This window comes from Melanostigma gelatinosum, assembly GCF_949748355.1.
Source record: "Melanostigma gelatinosum genome assembly, chromosome: 9".
Lineage (NCBI taxonomy): Eukaryota > Metazoa > Chordata > Actinopteri > Perciformes > Zoarcidae > Melanostigma > Melanostigma gelatinosum.
In genome coordinates, this window is record NC_136642.1 from 12,693,773 (window position 1) to 12,705,430 (window position 11,658).

Below are 11,658 nucleotides of genomic sequence, written 5' to 3' on the forward strand. Positions count from 1 at the left end.
TTGTGTTATGCAGATTTTTAGAGTTAACAAGCCTATATTTGCATGAGCAAATAAAAAACACACAAAATGTTTATTTTTCATCCACATTTCAAAGTCTTCAGTTGATTATCTATTTGGTCTAAATTGATTTTTAATGTGAACGGCTGTTATATCATCACAGGCTGTTCATGTAGCAGATGCCAAGGACCGGGTGAAATGGGGGAAAGAAAAAATGTCTGGTAATGGCTTTTCAACCCAAACATTGCAAGTATGCTGCTCTGTAAGATTATAAAATGATTGTTTTAATGTTTTGCAATAGCAGTCTGCAGATATCGAAGAAATACTTTGCCCTGCTTAATTGTTTTTTGGACCCAGGAGATTTATGCAAGTCTCACAATTATTCAGACCTTTAATACCAACCTCGAAAAAAACCAGTTTGCAACATTGTCTAAAATGTTCCTATCTTATTCACACTCCATAGACTCACACTTCAAAATACCAGACTCAGATGTGACATTTTTCAAAAAAAGAAAATATGTCATTATGAAATTAAACTCAAATTTTGTTCTCTTTCTCACTCTCTTATAATGTCACACAATTCAGATGACACAAGCGTGCCCAGACAGATGCAAAATGCATTTCTGACAATCTATCAACTTTATTGTACAAAACCTATTAGAATACAAAACACACACTCGGGACTGCAGGGTTCTGCTTTGACAAGTTGTGGCAATAACACAAAGAATACCAAGAATGTTGATTTATCAGCTTTAAATTATATGCAATGAAATGTACCGTAAACGCGTAAAGCCTGTCCCTTTGACTGACTTAGCTACCATTTCCCCTCAAATACAGATGTGAGGCTATGATGTATTTCAGTGTGTGAAAGTATTGGCATTAATGAATAAAATACTGTCACAGGCAATGTAAATAACCAAATGAACAATCCAAATGGTCACTGGAAATGTTTTGTTAGCAAAGTCAAACAGTAGTGCTTCTTTTATTCTCAACACTATAGCGTAAACAGGTCCATAAAAAGCAGGACATGGACCTCAAACCAGAGTGCATTTCATCATTCAAAATCAATACAAGATGGTGGAATGGATCTCTACTCGGCAGGGAGTGATGCTCTCCTGAGCATGCTTCATAGCAGTGCAGGCAGATAACGTCAGACTGTCCAGTCAAGTGTTGGGTCATTAGGTGGTGGTTTTAGCTGGGAGGATGTTGTTCTCAAAGTGTCCCTGGTTAGTGATATTCCCAGCGGGGAAGTACCGAGCCACCACGAAGGAAGACCCGTCTGATGCAGTGGCCTTACCGACACCCAGCTTATTACTGCTCTTCCACACCATCGCTGTGAAATGGCCTATAAGTGGTGAGTGAGAAAGAAGAAATAGGAAGAAATTAAAGGCAGAAAAAGCAGGGTGAAAAAACAGACTTGTTATGACACATTCAGAGCTGGGTTCAGTTCCTCCAAATATTTACAGACAAAGGAATCTTGATTTCCTGTCTCACTCATCAGTCCCAAACCTCCCTGTATACTTCATTCCTTTCTATCTCTTGTACTTGATATGATCAGTGTGAATTATGATTAGCTCCTAAGCGATCTCCTTTATGTGTGATTAAGTTAAACAGACTCATGCACACTTGAGTCTGGGGCTATTGGGAAACCATCTGGAGGGATTAGGCCAGACTGGAAATGTTGTGTGGGCTGAAAAGTGAGTGTGTGAGTCACACAGTCACACACTGGCTGAGGTGTGACATCAGCAGGGGGATAACAAAACCTGTGCCCAAGCCTGGGTAAACATGACACAGAGACAGAGAAACTGACAAGGAGTTCACAGAAAATGACAAAGAGAAACAAAAGAAGAAATGATACATTGAGATGAATGCAGTGAAGAAAAAAAACACGAGAAACATATGAGAAGGGAAGTCTTTGATTTAATGTTTATGGGCAAAAAATGAAGATTTTAGTTTTACATTATGGTGATACACAAAACGGATGTTTGAATTAATCTGAAAATGTGACTTTTAAAGAATATTTTAATGATATTAAATGCTCCTACTGTATGTGATAAGCAAAGTTCTCATTATTTCGAATGATTAGTTACAAATGCAATTCACAGTTTCCGAAAGCAAGTTGATATATTTAAATTGCTTGTTTCAGTACAAAACACATTGATATTCACATTTTTGTTTTTCTTAAAAATTAATAATGGCTTATTTCATTTTTTCAGGTTTAATTTTTTATTTTTTATTATGATTTTGATTGTTGTATGGTATATAATGTAATTCTGGCCAATTTGTTGTCATTGAGGGGGTTTGCCACTGAAATATGAAAAGAAGTGAGAGAAATCTCACCAGTGGCAGAGGAGAATCCAGGGCGGTTGAAGTTGTACTGTTTCACTTCGTCATACCAGCGGTCTGCAACATCCTTACCTGCACATGCACAGAACAAAGTGTGACCTCATCTTCAAGGACAATCAAATCGGTTTTATGTTGTACATATTGATCAGAATGGGAGCAATATAAGAAGACCCTACAAGAACTACAAATCTTATCTGAGCACATGTTGTTTACGATGCTGAATTTTCTGTCACCCAGTGCTGCACTTTATTGCTGCACTGCAGGAGATGTTTTATGAATCACACCGTCCTGCGCTGACATATTTCTGCAGTGAGTCATGGTGTCTGAGCTCTCAAACACTCTGCGAAGTGTGGGGAAATAGATCCCAGCTGTTCACTTTCAGGGTAGGAAGAGTCTGCTTGAAGCCCCATAGACTAAACCTTTGGGCCTGTATGGAGGGATGTGTATCTCAGGAGGACATATACCAAATCATTCACTTTTATGAATAGAATATTGTGTGTATATATATATATATAATCTGATTGGTGTGTACCTGATTGGTCATAGGAGGCCCATGCAAGGTTCTCTCCACAGCTCCCTCTACTGGACTCCACACTGTGTTTCAGGATCCGTGTACTGGCCAGACTTTCAGCATAACTGTAGACCAGGACAAAGAAAGTTGTGAATATATATATATATTTTTTCCAGTTTTGAATCCTGCAACAAAATCCACCTCTATACTGGAAAGATAGCCACAGTGTGTGGCATACACGTTAAAGCAGACAATTCCTTGAGATTTAGGCTTTCTAGAAGTCTCCGTTTTTGAAAGCTTGCTGCATTGTGTCGTCTTCCACACCTAAAAAGTGCACACAAATCAAGTCCCAGTGAACTTGCTGCGCTTTAAATGACAGATTATCTCCAAACACGTAATTTTTACCATCATAGTCATGAACAGCAAATACAGGTGTGGACTGTTGTATTACTTTCTCTTCTTTTAAGATACAACATATTCAAATCAATTGAGGAATACATTCTTCTTTTCCAAACATTATATCGTGCTTTTAATGTACATTGCCAAATCAGATATCTTAAATTTGAAGGTTGTTTAGCAGATTAATGTAGCTATTGCACCATGAACTTGAGGAAATGGACTGGAAGTCTATTATCCAAGACAGATAGTTGTCTCTATCTTTCCTGACAGCACTGATGAAGTTTGCATTTACTCAACACAATTAATTGTCAACATAACTTGTAACAAACCAGAGTCGTCAACATCATATTTATATTTTGTAGTTATTTAATTTGAAAGGCTGGAACTGTCACTGTTATCCAGAGCAGGTTAACAATGACTGGTATGAGTAGAGATGCTAATAAGGTTTCTAATTTGATCTGTGTGTGCATCAACCCACCGGGTAGCCTCGCTGCTTAACTTGCTGCTCAGCTTCATTGGAGGAGCCTGGTGCTTCCTCCTGAACTCATTATGGCATCGCAGCACCTCCTCAGCAAACTGCTTCGAGGCTGACAGACAGGGAGGAGAGAGGCAATAAGGGGTTAGGCAGCAAGAGAGCCAACTGACAAAGGAGAAGTGATGATGCAACATGACGATTCATGCATGGCTGCAGAATACAAACTCGAGCTGATGTGTGAGTTCATCACCTGAAGTCTGAATGACCTCTAGAGTACAAGACATGACAGATGATGGAGTAGAAAACGTCATCCACATCACCCCCTGCTGCCCGGTGCCTATCACTCACTGGCCTTTTCATGAGTCCCACAATCTCTCGAGTGCCCACACAATAGGCACATTGAAATAGCCCCACACACACACACACACACACACACACACACACACACACACACACAGACAATACAAATACTAATGCTGCCTAAGCCAGCATCTACTCAGCATGCTGCAAGAAAAATGTTAACTGAGTATCAGTAAAAGCCATTTTGAAATCTTACTGCGAGCACCGTTAAAGATGAGAAAAGTTCGTCATTTATTTTACTGTTTAGTATTTGTTCTGTCCTACTTTTCAAAGATAGCAAAGCTCACAAACACATGCAGTAAACAAGCAAGCCCAGACATGCCCACACACAGTTCCATGGGGGCAAAGTTCTAACTCAGGCCAAATTGATAGAATCAGAGTTGATATCACAGGGTGCAGTTTTCACTTACCTGATTTTCCCATGGTGCTGTTGCAGGAAGCCTTCAGTAAGACAGCTAACAGGCTTAGCACTGAACAGCCTCTCCCCTGTCTTGTTTTCTACTCTTGCTCTCCTCCTCTCTGTCTCTTTCTCTGTTGCTTGCTCCCTTTCTCTCTCTTCCTGTATTGCTGTCTATCTAACGCTGATGTTTTGAAACAGCTGCTAATACCTTTATTTCGGGGCCTTCCTTCAATTCCTGTCTCATTCCACTTTGAACGTACAGCAGTTGTGTCGAAGTTCCTCTTCAGCTGTTAATCTGGGTGTAGAAATCATTATGTAACACGCTTCTTCCTCAAGTTTTGCTTCACTTCATTTAACTGAACCTGCCTTTCTCTCTCAAAGCCACACACACACACACACACACTACTTTCTGCATGCCCTATCATTATGGCTCAGAGGAGCACACACCCACTCTATGTCTTTACATTCCCACGAATGAAAGGGGAGCCCCTGCAGACGTTGGTGACATCATCTCTGTGAGACACATGCCCATATATGGCTCTGAGATTCTTGTCTTCTGTAACTTGGTAGCCAGGGACAAGAGAATGTTACTCCTAGCAGCCGTAACCACAGTGGCTTTTCTCACACTCCACACTGTCATGATGCAGCATTGTACAGTATCACCTTAGGACAATAGCAAACTTTGACGTGGGCCACACTGTGATACTCACTGTCATTTCTGAACTGAAAGCTCACTATTTGTTCAATTTTACTCATGCTGATAATATCAAGGTGCTTCAGTCTTTAACAAAAACATATTGGAAGACTTTCCACCGCCATCCTTGAGTTTCTCCAGTAACTTCCGGATCAATGAGTTCCCCCTAACACACCCAATGGTAAAACAAGTGATCCCTTAACCTCCACCCGAATGAAAAAGCAATGATTGAACACTTTGCCTGCTCTAGTTGACACAGGGAGAGGCAGAATCACCATTCAGCATGCTGCAGAACAGGTTTCCACAATTTGTTTTATCTGTTTGAGGTATGCTTCCTTCTGTGCCTGAATGGTATTTCTGAACTGGCATATCTATCATAAAAAAAAAGAAGATACATGCTCTAACAAAGGCTGGAATGGTGTGCAACCAAACCTAAAATGAATTACCTCATGTTTTACTGTACATCTCATAACTCAGCTCATGAAATTGTCTCTCCTCTTTTTGTATAGGCTACAGCTTGTCGAGAATGAACACTTTTGAAAAATGCCCCTCGTACACCCTCTAAAATCAATGGGACGTCATTGTGTCAGCACCAAGTGTGTCAGCACCAAGTGTTGTGATGAAACTGCTTAATGTGTAATAGTGGAATGCTGAGCTTGATTGTTAATCTCCCAGTTGTGAATGTGAGTCTATCAACACTTTGTCAGGCTTGAATAAATTAAGGTCAATGAACACACACTGACTGGTTACGTTGTGATTTTGTAGCTATGGTAGCATAGTCTAGCGCCATCATTTGTTAAAAATCTCAATACTTTGGTAACTGCATCAAAAGTGATTTGTATAGCGTGGACAGTTCTGAGAGTAATGAGTCAATGGCAATTACATCATATGAGGTGCACCAAGCTATCAACAAACGGTCTGAAGGCAAAGCAAGTGGTTTACACCATATTACTGCTGAACACCTTAAATATGCTAGTCCGAGGTTAGCTCCTCTCCTCGCTATTTGTTTCACTGGCTTCATGATTCACGGCTTGTTACCAGACTCAATGCTGTCTGTTCTCTTAGTGCAGGGGTGTCAAACATACGGCCCACGGGCCGGATCCGGCCCGCCACGTCATTTTATGTGGCCCGCGAATCCGCCAGCAAAAAAAAAAAAATAATATTTTTTTTTTTTTTTTTTTTTACAAAAATTTAAAGTTAGATGTGAAAATAAAAATATCCCCATGGTCGAAATTATGAGATAGAAAGTCGAAGTGATGAGATGGCATGTTGTCTGTGTGCCGACATTAAAACTATCACAACAGGTGGACAGGAGATGCAACAGCCCATAAAGAGGATTTCCAACAAGTTTCTCAACATGCGTACTTCTCTGTACTGAAACGTCATCAGTCTCAGCCCAAGTACTGTTCCAATTCAAAGTTCACATCGAGCCAAGCACGGCCCTAATGCCCGGATGTGGCTCGCTCTGCCCATTTTACCCAGGATGCATCGGAGGTGACTTGTCTGTACTTGGGACAGCCAAATATCCCAGAATGCATTTTGCACCAGCAACAGGAAACAATGGCGGAGGAGAAATCACACAACTGGAAGTACGTGTTGTGGAAGTCACAGATATCCCGGGAAACTAAACTAACTATGTTAGGAGTACCGTAGTTACATTTACACCGTCTTACATTTACAACCGGCCCTTTGAGGGCGACCGTGATGCTGATGTGGCCCCAGAGTGAAAATGAGTTTGACACCCCTGTCTTAGTGCCAGTCATTGAAAACAAAGCTGGTGAAGTATGTAGCCTAGAGAATTACAGGCCCATTGCTTTGGCCAGCGTCCTGTCAAAAGTCCTGGAAAGAATTCTGCTGGACAGAATACAGGACTTCATCACTTAGCTTCATAGATAACTGGGACACTTTCTGGGGAAAACCTGGTTTGCTTAGGAGGGACGGCATTCATCCTACTTTGGATGGAGCAGATCTCATCTCTGCAAATCTGACCCAGTTTCTGTATGGACCTGGTGCATGACAACTCAGAGATCAGACCAGGAAGCAGAGTTGCAGTCTTACACACTCCTCTGAGCTTCCATTAGAGCAGTTACTCACGCAACACCACATAGAGACTGTGTCTGCCCCACGGCCACTTAAATTAATTGAATCAAAAATAAACGATCGAGGAGTTAAACAAAATAACTTAATCCAAGTTAAAACTACCGCAACAGTACAACAAAATAGGATAATTAAATGTGGACTCTTAAATGTCAGATCTTTGTCATCTAAAGCTCTCCTAGTAAATGAGCTGATATCAGATCATCATATTGACTTATTTTGTCTTACTGAAACCTGGCTGAGTAATGATGAATATGTCAGCCTAAATGAATCAACTCCTCCAAGTCATATCAATACTCACATTCCTCGAGGCACTGGCCGAGGAGGTGGAGTAGCAGCCATCTTTGACTCCAGCCTATTATTACACCCTAAACCTAAACTAGACTATAACTCATTTGAAAGCTTGGTTCTTAGTCTTTCACACCCAACCTGGAAAACAATACAGCCAGTTATATTTGTGATAGTGTACCGGGCCCCGGGTCCGTATTCTGAATTTCTATCGGAATTTTTTCAGTTTTTATCAAGTCTAGTCCTTAAAACAGACAAAGTAATTATTGTAGGTGACTTTAATATTCATGTGGATGTCGAGAACAACTGCCTCAGTACTGCATTTATTTCATTATTAGATTCGATTGGTTTCTGTCAGAATGTACAGAAACCCACTCACTGTTTTAACCATACTCTCGACCTGGTTCTGACTTATGGCATTAACATAGACGATTTAATAGTCTATCCACAGAACCCTCTTCTGTCGGATCATTATCTAATAACTTTTGAATTCTTACTAACTGAGTTTACACCGTTAAGCAAGAGTTACTACACTAGATGTTTATCTGATGGTGCCGTAGCTCAATTTAAAGAAGCGATTCCGTCTGTATTTAACTCAATACCATGCTTCGATGTGACAGAGGACTCCTGTGCTAACTTTAGTCCGACCCAGATTGATCATCTTGTCGACAGTGCTACAAGCTCACTGAGAAGGACACTAGACTCTATTGCTCCTTTAAAAAAGAAGTTGGTAAAACAAAGGAGATTCGCTCCATGGTATAACCCTGAAACCCGCAAATTAAAGCAAACATCGCGAAAACTTGAAAGAACATGGCGTTCCACTAACTTGGAACAATCTCGGTTACTCTGGCGAGACAGTCTTAAGACATATAAGAAGGCCCTCCGTAATGCCAGATCAGCTTATTACTCATTGTTAATAGAGAAAAATAAGAACAACCCCAGGTTCCTCTTCAGCACTGTAGCCAGGCTGACAGAGAGTCACAGCTCTGTTGTGCCGAGTATCCCTATAGACCTCAGCAGCAATGACTTCATGAACTTCTTTAATGATAAGATTATGATTATTAGAGACAACATTAATAATCTCCTGCCCTCGACCGATCTTTCCACAAATAGAGTAACCTTAGAAACAGCTGTAAACCCTGATATATGTTTAGATGGCTTTACTCCCATCGACCTTGACAAACTGACTTCAACAATTTTTACATCTAAACCGTCCACCTGTCTCTTAGACCCTATACCGACTAGGCTGCTTAAAGAAGTGCTACCATTAATTAGCACAACTTTATTAGATATCATCAACCTGTCTTTAGTAACAGGTCATGTACCACAGTCCTTCAAAGTAGCTGTGATTAAACCTCTTCTTAAGAAGCCCACTCTGGATCCAGAGGTGTTGGCCAACTATAGACCGATCTCGAACCTTCCCTTCCTCTCTAAGATCCTTGAGAAAGCAGTTGCAAATCAGTTATGTGACTTTCTGTGTAACAATAGTTTATTTGAGGATTTTCAGTCAGGATTTAGAAAGCATCATAGCACAGAGACAGCTCTGGTAAAAATAACTAACGACCTTCTAATCGCATCAGACAAAGGACTCGTCTCTGTTCTTGTTCTGTTAGACCTTAGTGCTGCGTTCGACACTATAGACCACTACATCCTGTTGCAGAGACTGGAACATTATATTGGCATCAAAGGAACCGCACTGAACTGGTTTGGATCCTATTTATCGGATCGATCTCAGTTTGTTTATGTAAATGATGAAGCCTCAATGAGGACCAACGTCAGTTATGGAGTTCCACAAGGTTCTGTGCTTGGACCAATCTTGTTCACCTTATATATGCTTCCTTTAGGCAATATTATCAGAAAACACTCTATAACCTTTCATTGTTATGCAGATGATACTCAATTATATATATCGATCAAACCGGACGAAACCAACCAGCTTGCTAAACTGCAAGCGTGTCTTAAAGACATAAAAACCTGGATGACCTGCAACTTCCTGATGTTAAACTCAGACAAAACTGAAGTTATTCTACTAGGCCCAGAACACCTCCGAAATCAGTTCTCTAATGATATAGTTTCTCTAGATGGCATTGCGCTGGCATCCAGCAGCACCGTCAAGAATCTTGGAGTTACCTTTGATCAGGATTTGTCTTTCAACTCTCAGATAAAACTTATTTCTAGGACTGCCTTTTTTCACCTACGTAATATTTCAAAAATCAGGCACATCCTATCTCAAAGCGATGCAGAGAAATTAGTTCATGCATTTGTTACCTCTAGATTAGATTACTGCAATTCCTTATTTTCAGGCTGCTCTAATAAGTCTCTTAAATCTCTCCAGCTGATCCAGAATGCTGCAGCTCGTGTACTAACAAGAACTAAGAGGAGAGATCATATTACTCCTGTATTAGCTTCTCTGCACTGGCTCCCTGTAAAATCTAGAATAGAATTTAAAATCCTTTTACTGACCTACAAAGCCCGAACTGGTCAGGCTCCATCATATCTTAAAGAGCTTATAGTACCATACTGCCCTACTAGAGAGTTGCGATCCAGTGATTCAGGGTTACTTGTGGTTCCTAGAGTCTTAAAAAGTAGGACGGGAGCCAGAGCCTTCAGTTATCAAGCTCCTCTTCTGTGGAACCAGCTTCCCATTTCTGTCCGGGGGGCAGACACACTCACCACATTTAAGAGTAGGCTTAAGACTTTCCTCTTTGATAGTGCTTATAGTTAGGGCTGGCTCTAGCTTGCCTTGGACCGGCCCATGGACAAACTGGTATAGGCAAAAACTACAGGGGGACTTCCTACACTGAGCACCTCTCTCCTCCTCTTCTTCACCTCCGTCTGTATGCATTGATGTCCCATTAATGCTCATTACTAACTTTACTTCTTCCCCGGAGTATTTGTGCTTTCTCGCCTCACAGGATGACCGCAGTTTTATCTGGACACTGGTTCTTCAACCAGCCATGGCCCTGCTGACATCTACTACGATCTTCATGATTAACATTATTAATCCTATTACCGACACCATTAATGCACAGTACTGATTATTAATCCTATTACCGATACAATTAATGCACGGTACTCATTTTGTCTCTTCCCCGGAGTCCTTGTGCTTCCTCTCCTCACAGGTTTCCATGGAGCATGGTTTCATCTGGACCCTGGTCCTTCCTCCTACCATGGCCCTGCTGACTCCAACTGCTAATATCACTTTTATTATTACTCACATTACTATTTCATACTACCGATACCATTAATGCACATTATTGACCTGCTTCTTCACCAGAGTCTCTGTGCTTTCTCGCCTCACAGGTTCCTGTGTATCCGGGTTTACCTGGACCAGGTCTTGCCTCCTGTCGTGGTTGTGTCATACATTGAATGTGCTGTAATTACATTGAATGTGTTGTAATTCACTATCCTGTTCTACACATGACATCATTGCACGCCTGTCCATCCTGGGAGAGGGATCCCTCCTCTATTGCTCTCCCACAGGTTTCTTCCTCTTTCCTCCCCGTTAAAGGGGTTTTTGGGGAGTTTTTCCTGTTCTGATGTGAGGGTCCCGGGACAAGAAGATGTCAAACGTGTACATATTGTAAAGCCCTCTGAGGCAAATTTGTAATTTGTGATTTTGGGCTATACAAAAATAAATTGAATTGAATTGAATTGAATCACCTCCACAGATAACCAGTTCGGCTTCAAAGCCAAACATGGCACTGACTTGTGTATATATGCCTTAAAGGAAATTGTAAACAAATAGAGGTCAAAACTCATCACTTCTTATGTGTTTTATTGATGCCTCCAAAGCTTTTGATCGTGTTAATCATAGTAAATTATTTTTTAAACTGAGCCAAAGAGGTGTCCCCACATACATTGTGAGAATTCTGGCTTACTGGTATGCGCACCAGAGTATGCAAGTAAAATGGGGTAAAAGTGTGTCAGCCCCATTTGGGGTTAGCAATGGTGTCAGACAAGTTCTGTTTAATCTGTATATTGATGATCTGTCCAAGCAACTGAAAGCCTGTACTACTGGGTGCATGATTGGAAATACTCTGGTCACATCATGTATGCAGATGATCTGGTGATCTTTAGTCCTTCTAGCG

The 11,658-nt window shown here is 40.9% G+C and overlaps 1 protein-coding gene across 2 annotated transcripts; it reads right to left on the reverse strand.

The window, feature by feature from the left end:
- Positions 1–602: 602 nt before the first annotated feature.
- Positions 603–4,917, reverse strand: glipr2l (GLI pathogenesis-related 2, like). 2 transcript variants are annotated; one of them, XM_079274668.1, is made up of 5 exons: positions 4,697–4,917; positions 3,732–3,840; positions 2,876–2,979; positions 2,338–2,415; positions 603–1,342 (listed from the first exon to the last, which is right to left on the reverse strand). In XM_079274668.1, exons 2-5 carry the CDS (start codon positions 3,767–3,769, stop codon positions 1,176–1,178), a joined length of 387 nt encoding a protein of 128 aa, XP_079130794.1. In that variant the 5' UTR covers positions 3,770–3,840; positions 4,697–4,917; the 3' UTR covers positions 603–1,175. The 2 variants fall into 2 exon arrangements, with proteins under 2 accessions (XP_079130794.1, XP_079130793.1); XM_079274667.1 differs by having other exon boundaries at positions 604–1,342; positions 4,499–4,917.
- Positions 4,918–11,658: the final 6,741 nt, after the last annotated feature.

Coding starts and splice junctions, on each gene's coding strand:
- glipr2l (XM_079274667.1), bottom strand. Junction 2,980..3,731: donor TTAAGCAGCGAGGCTACCCG/GTGGGTTGATGC, acceptor CCTGGTCTACAG/TTATGCTGAAAGTCTGGCCA. Junction 1,343..2,337: donor TGGATTCTCCTCTGCCACTG/GTGAGATTTCTC, acceptor CACCACTTATAG/GCCATTTCACAGCGATGGTG.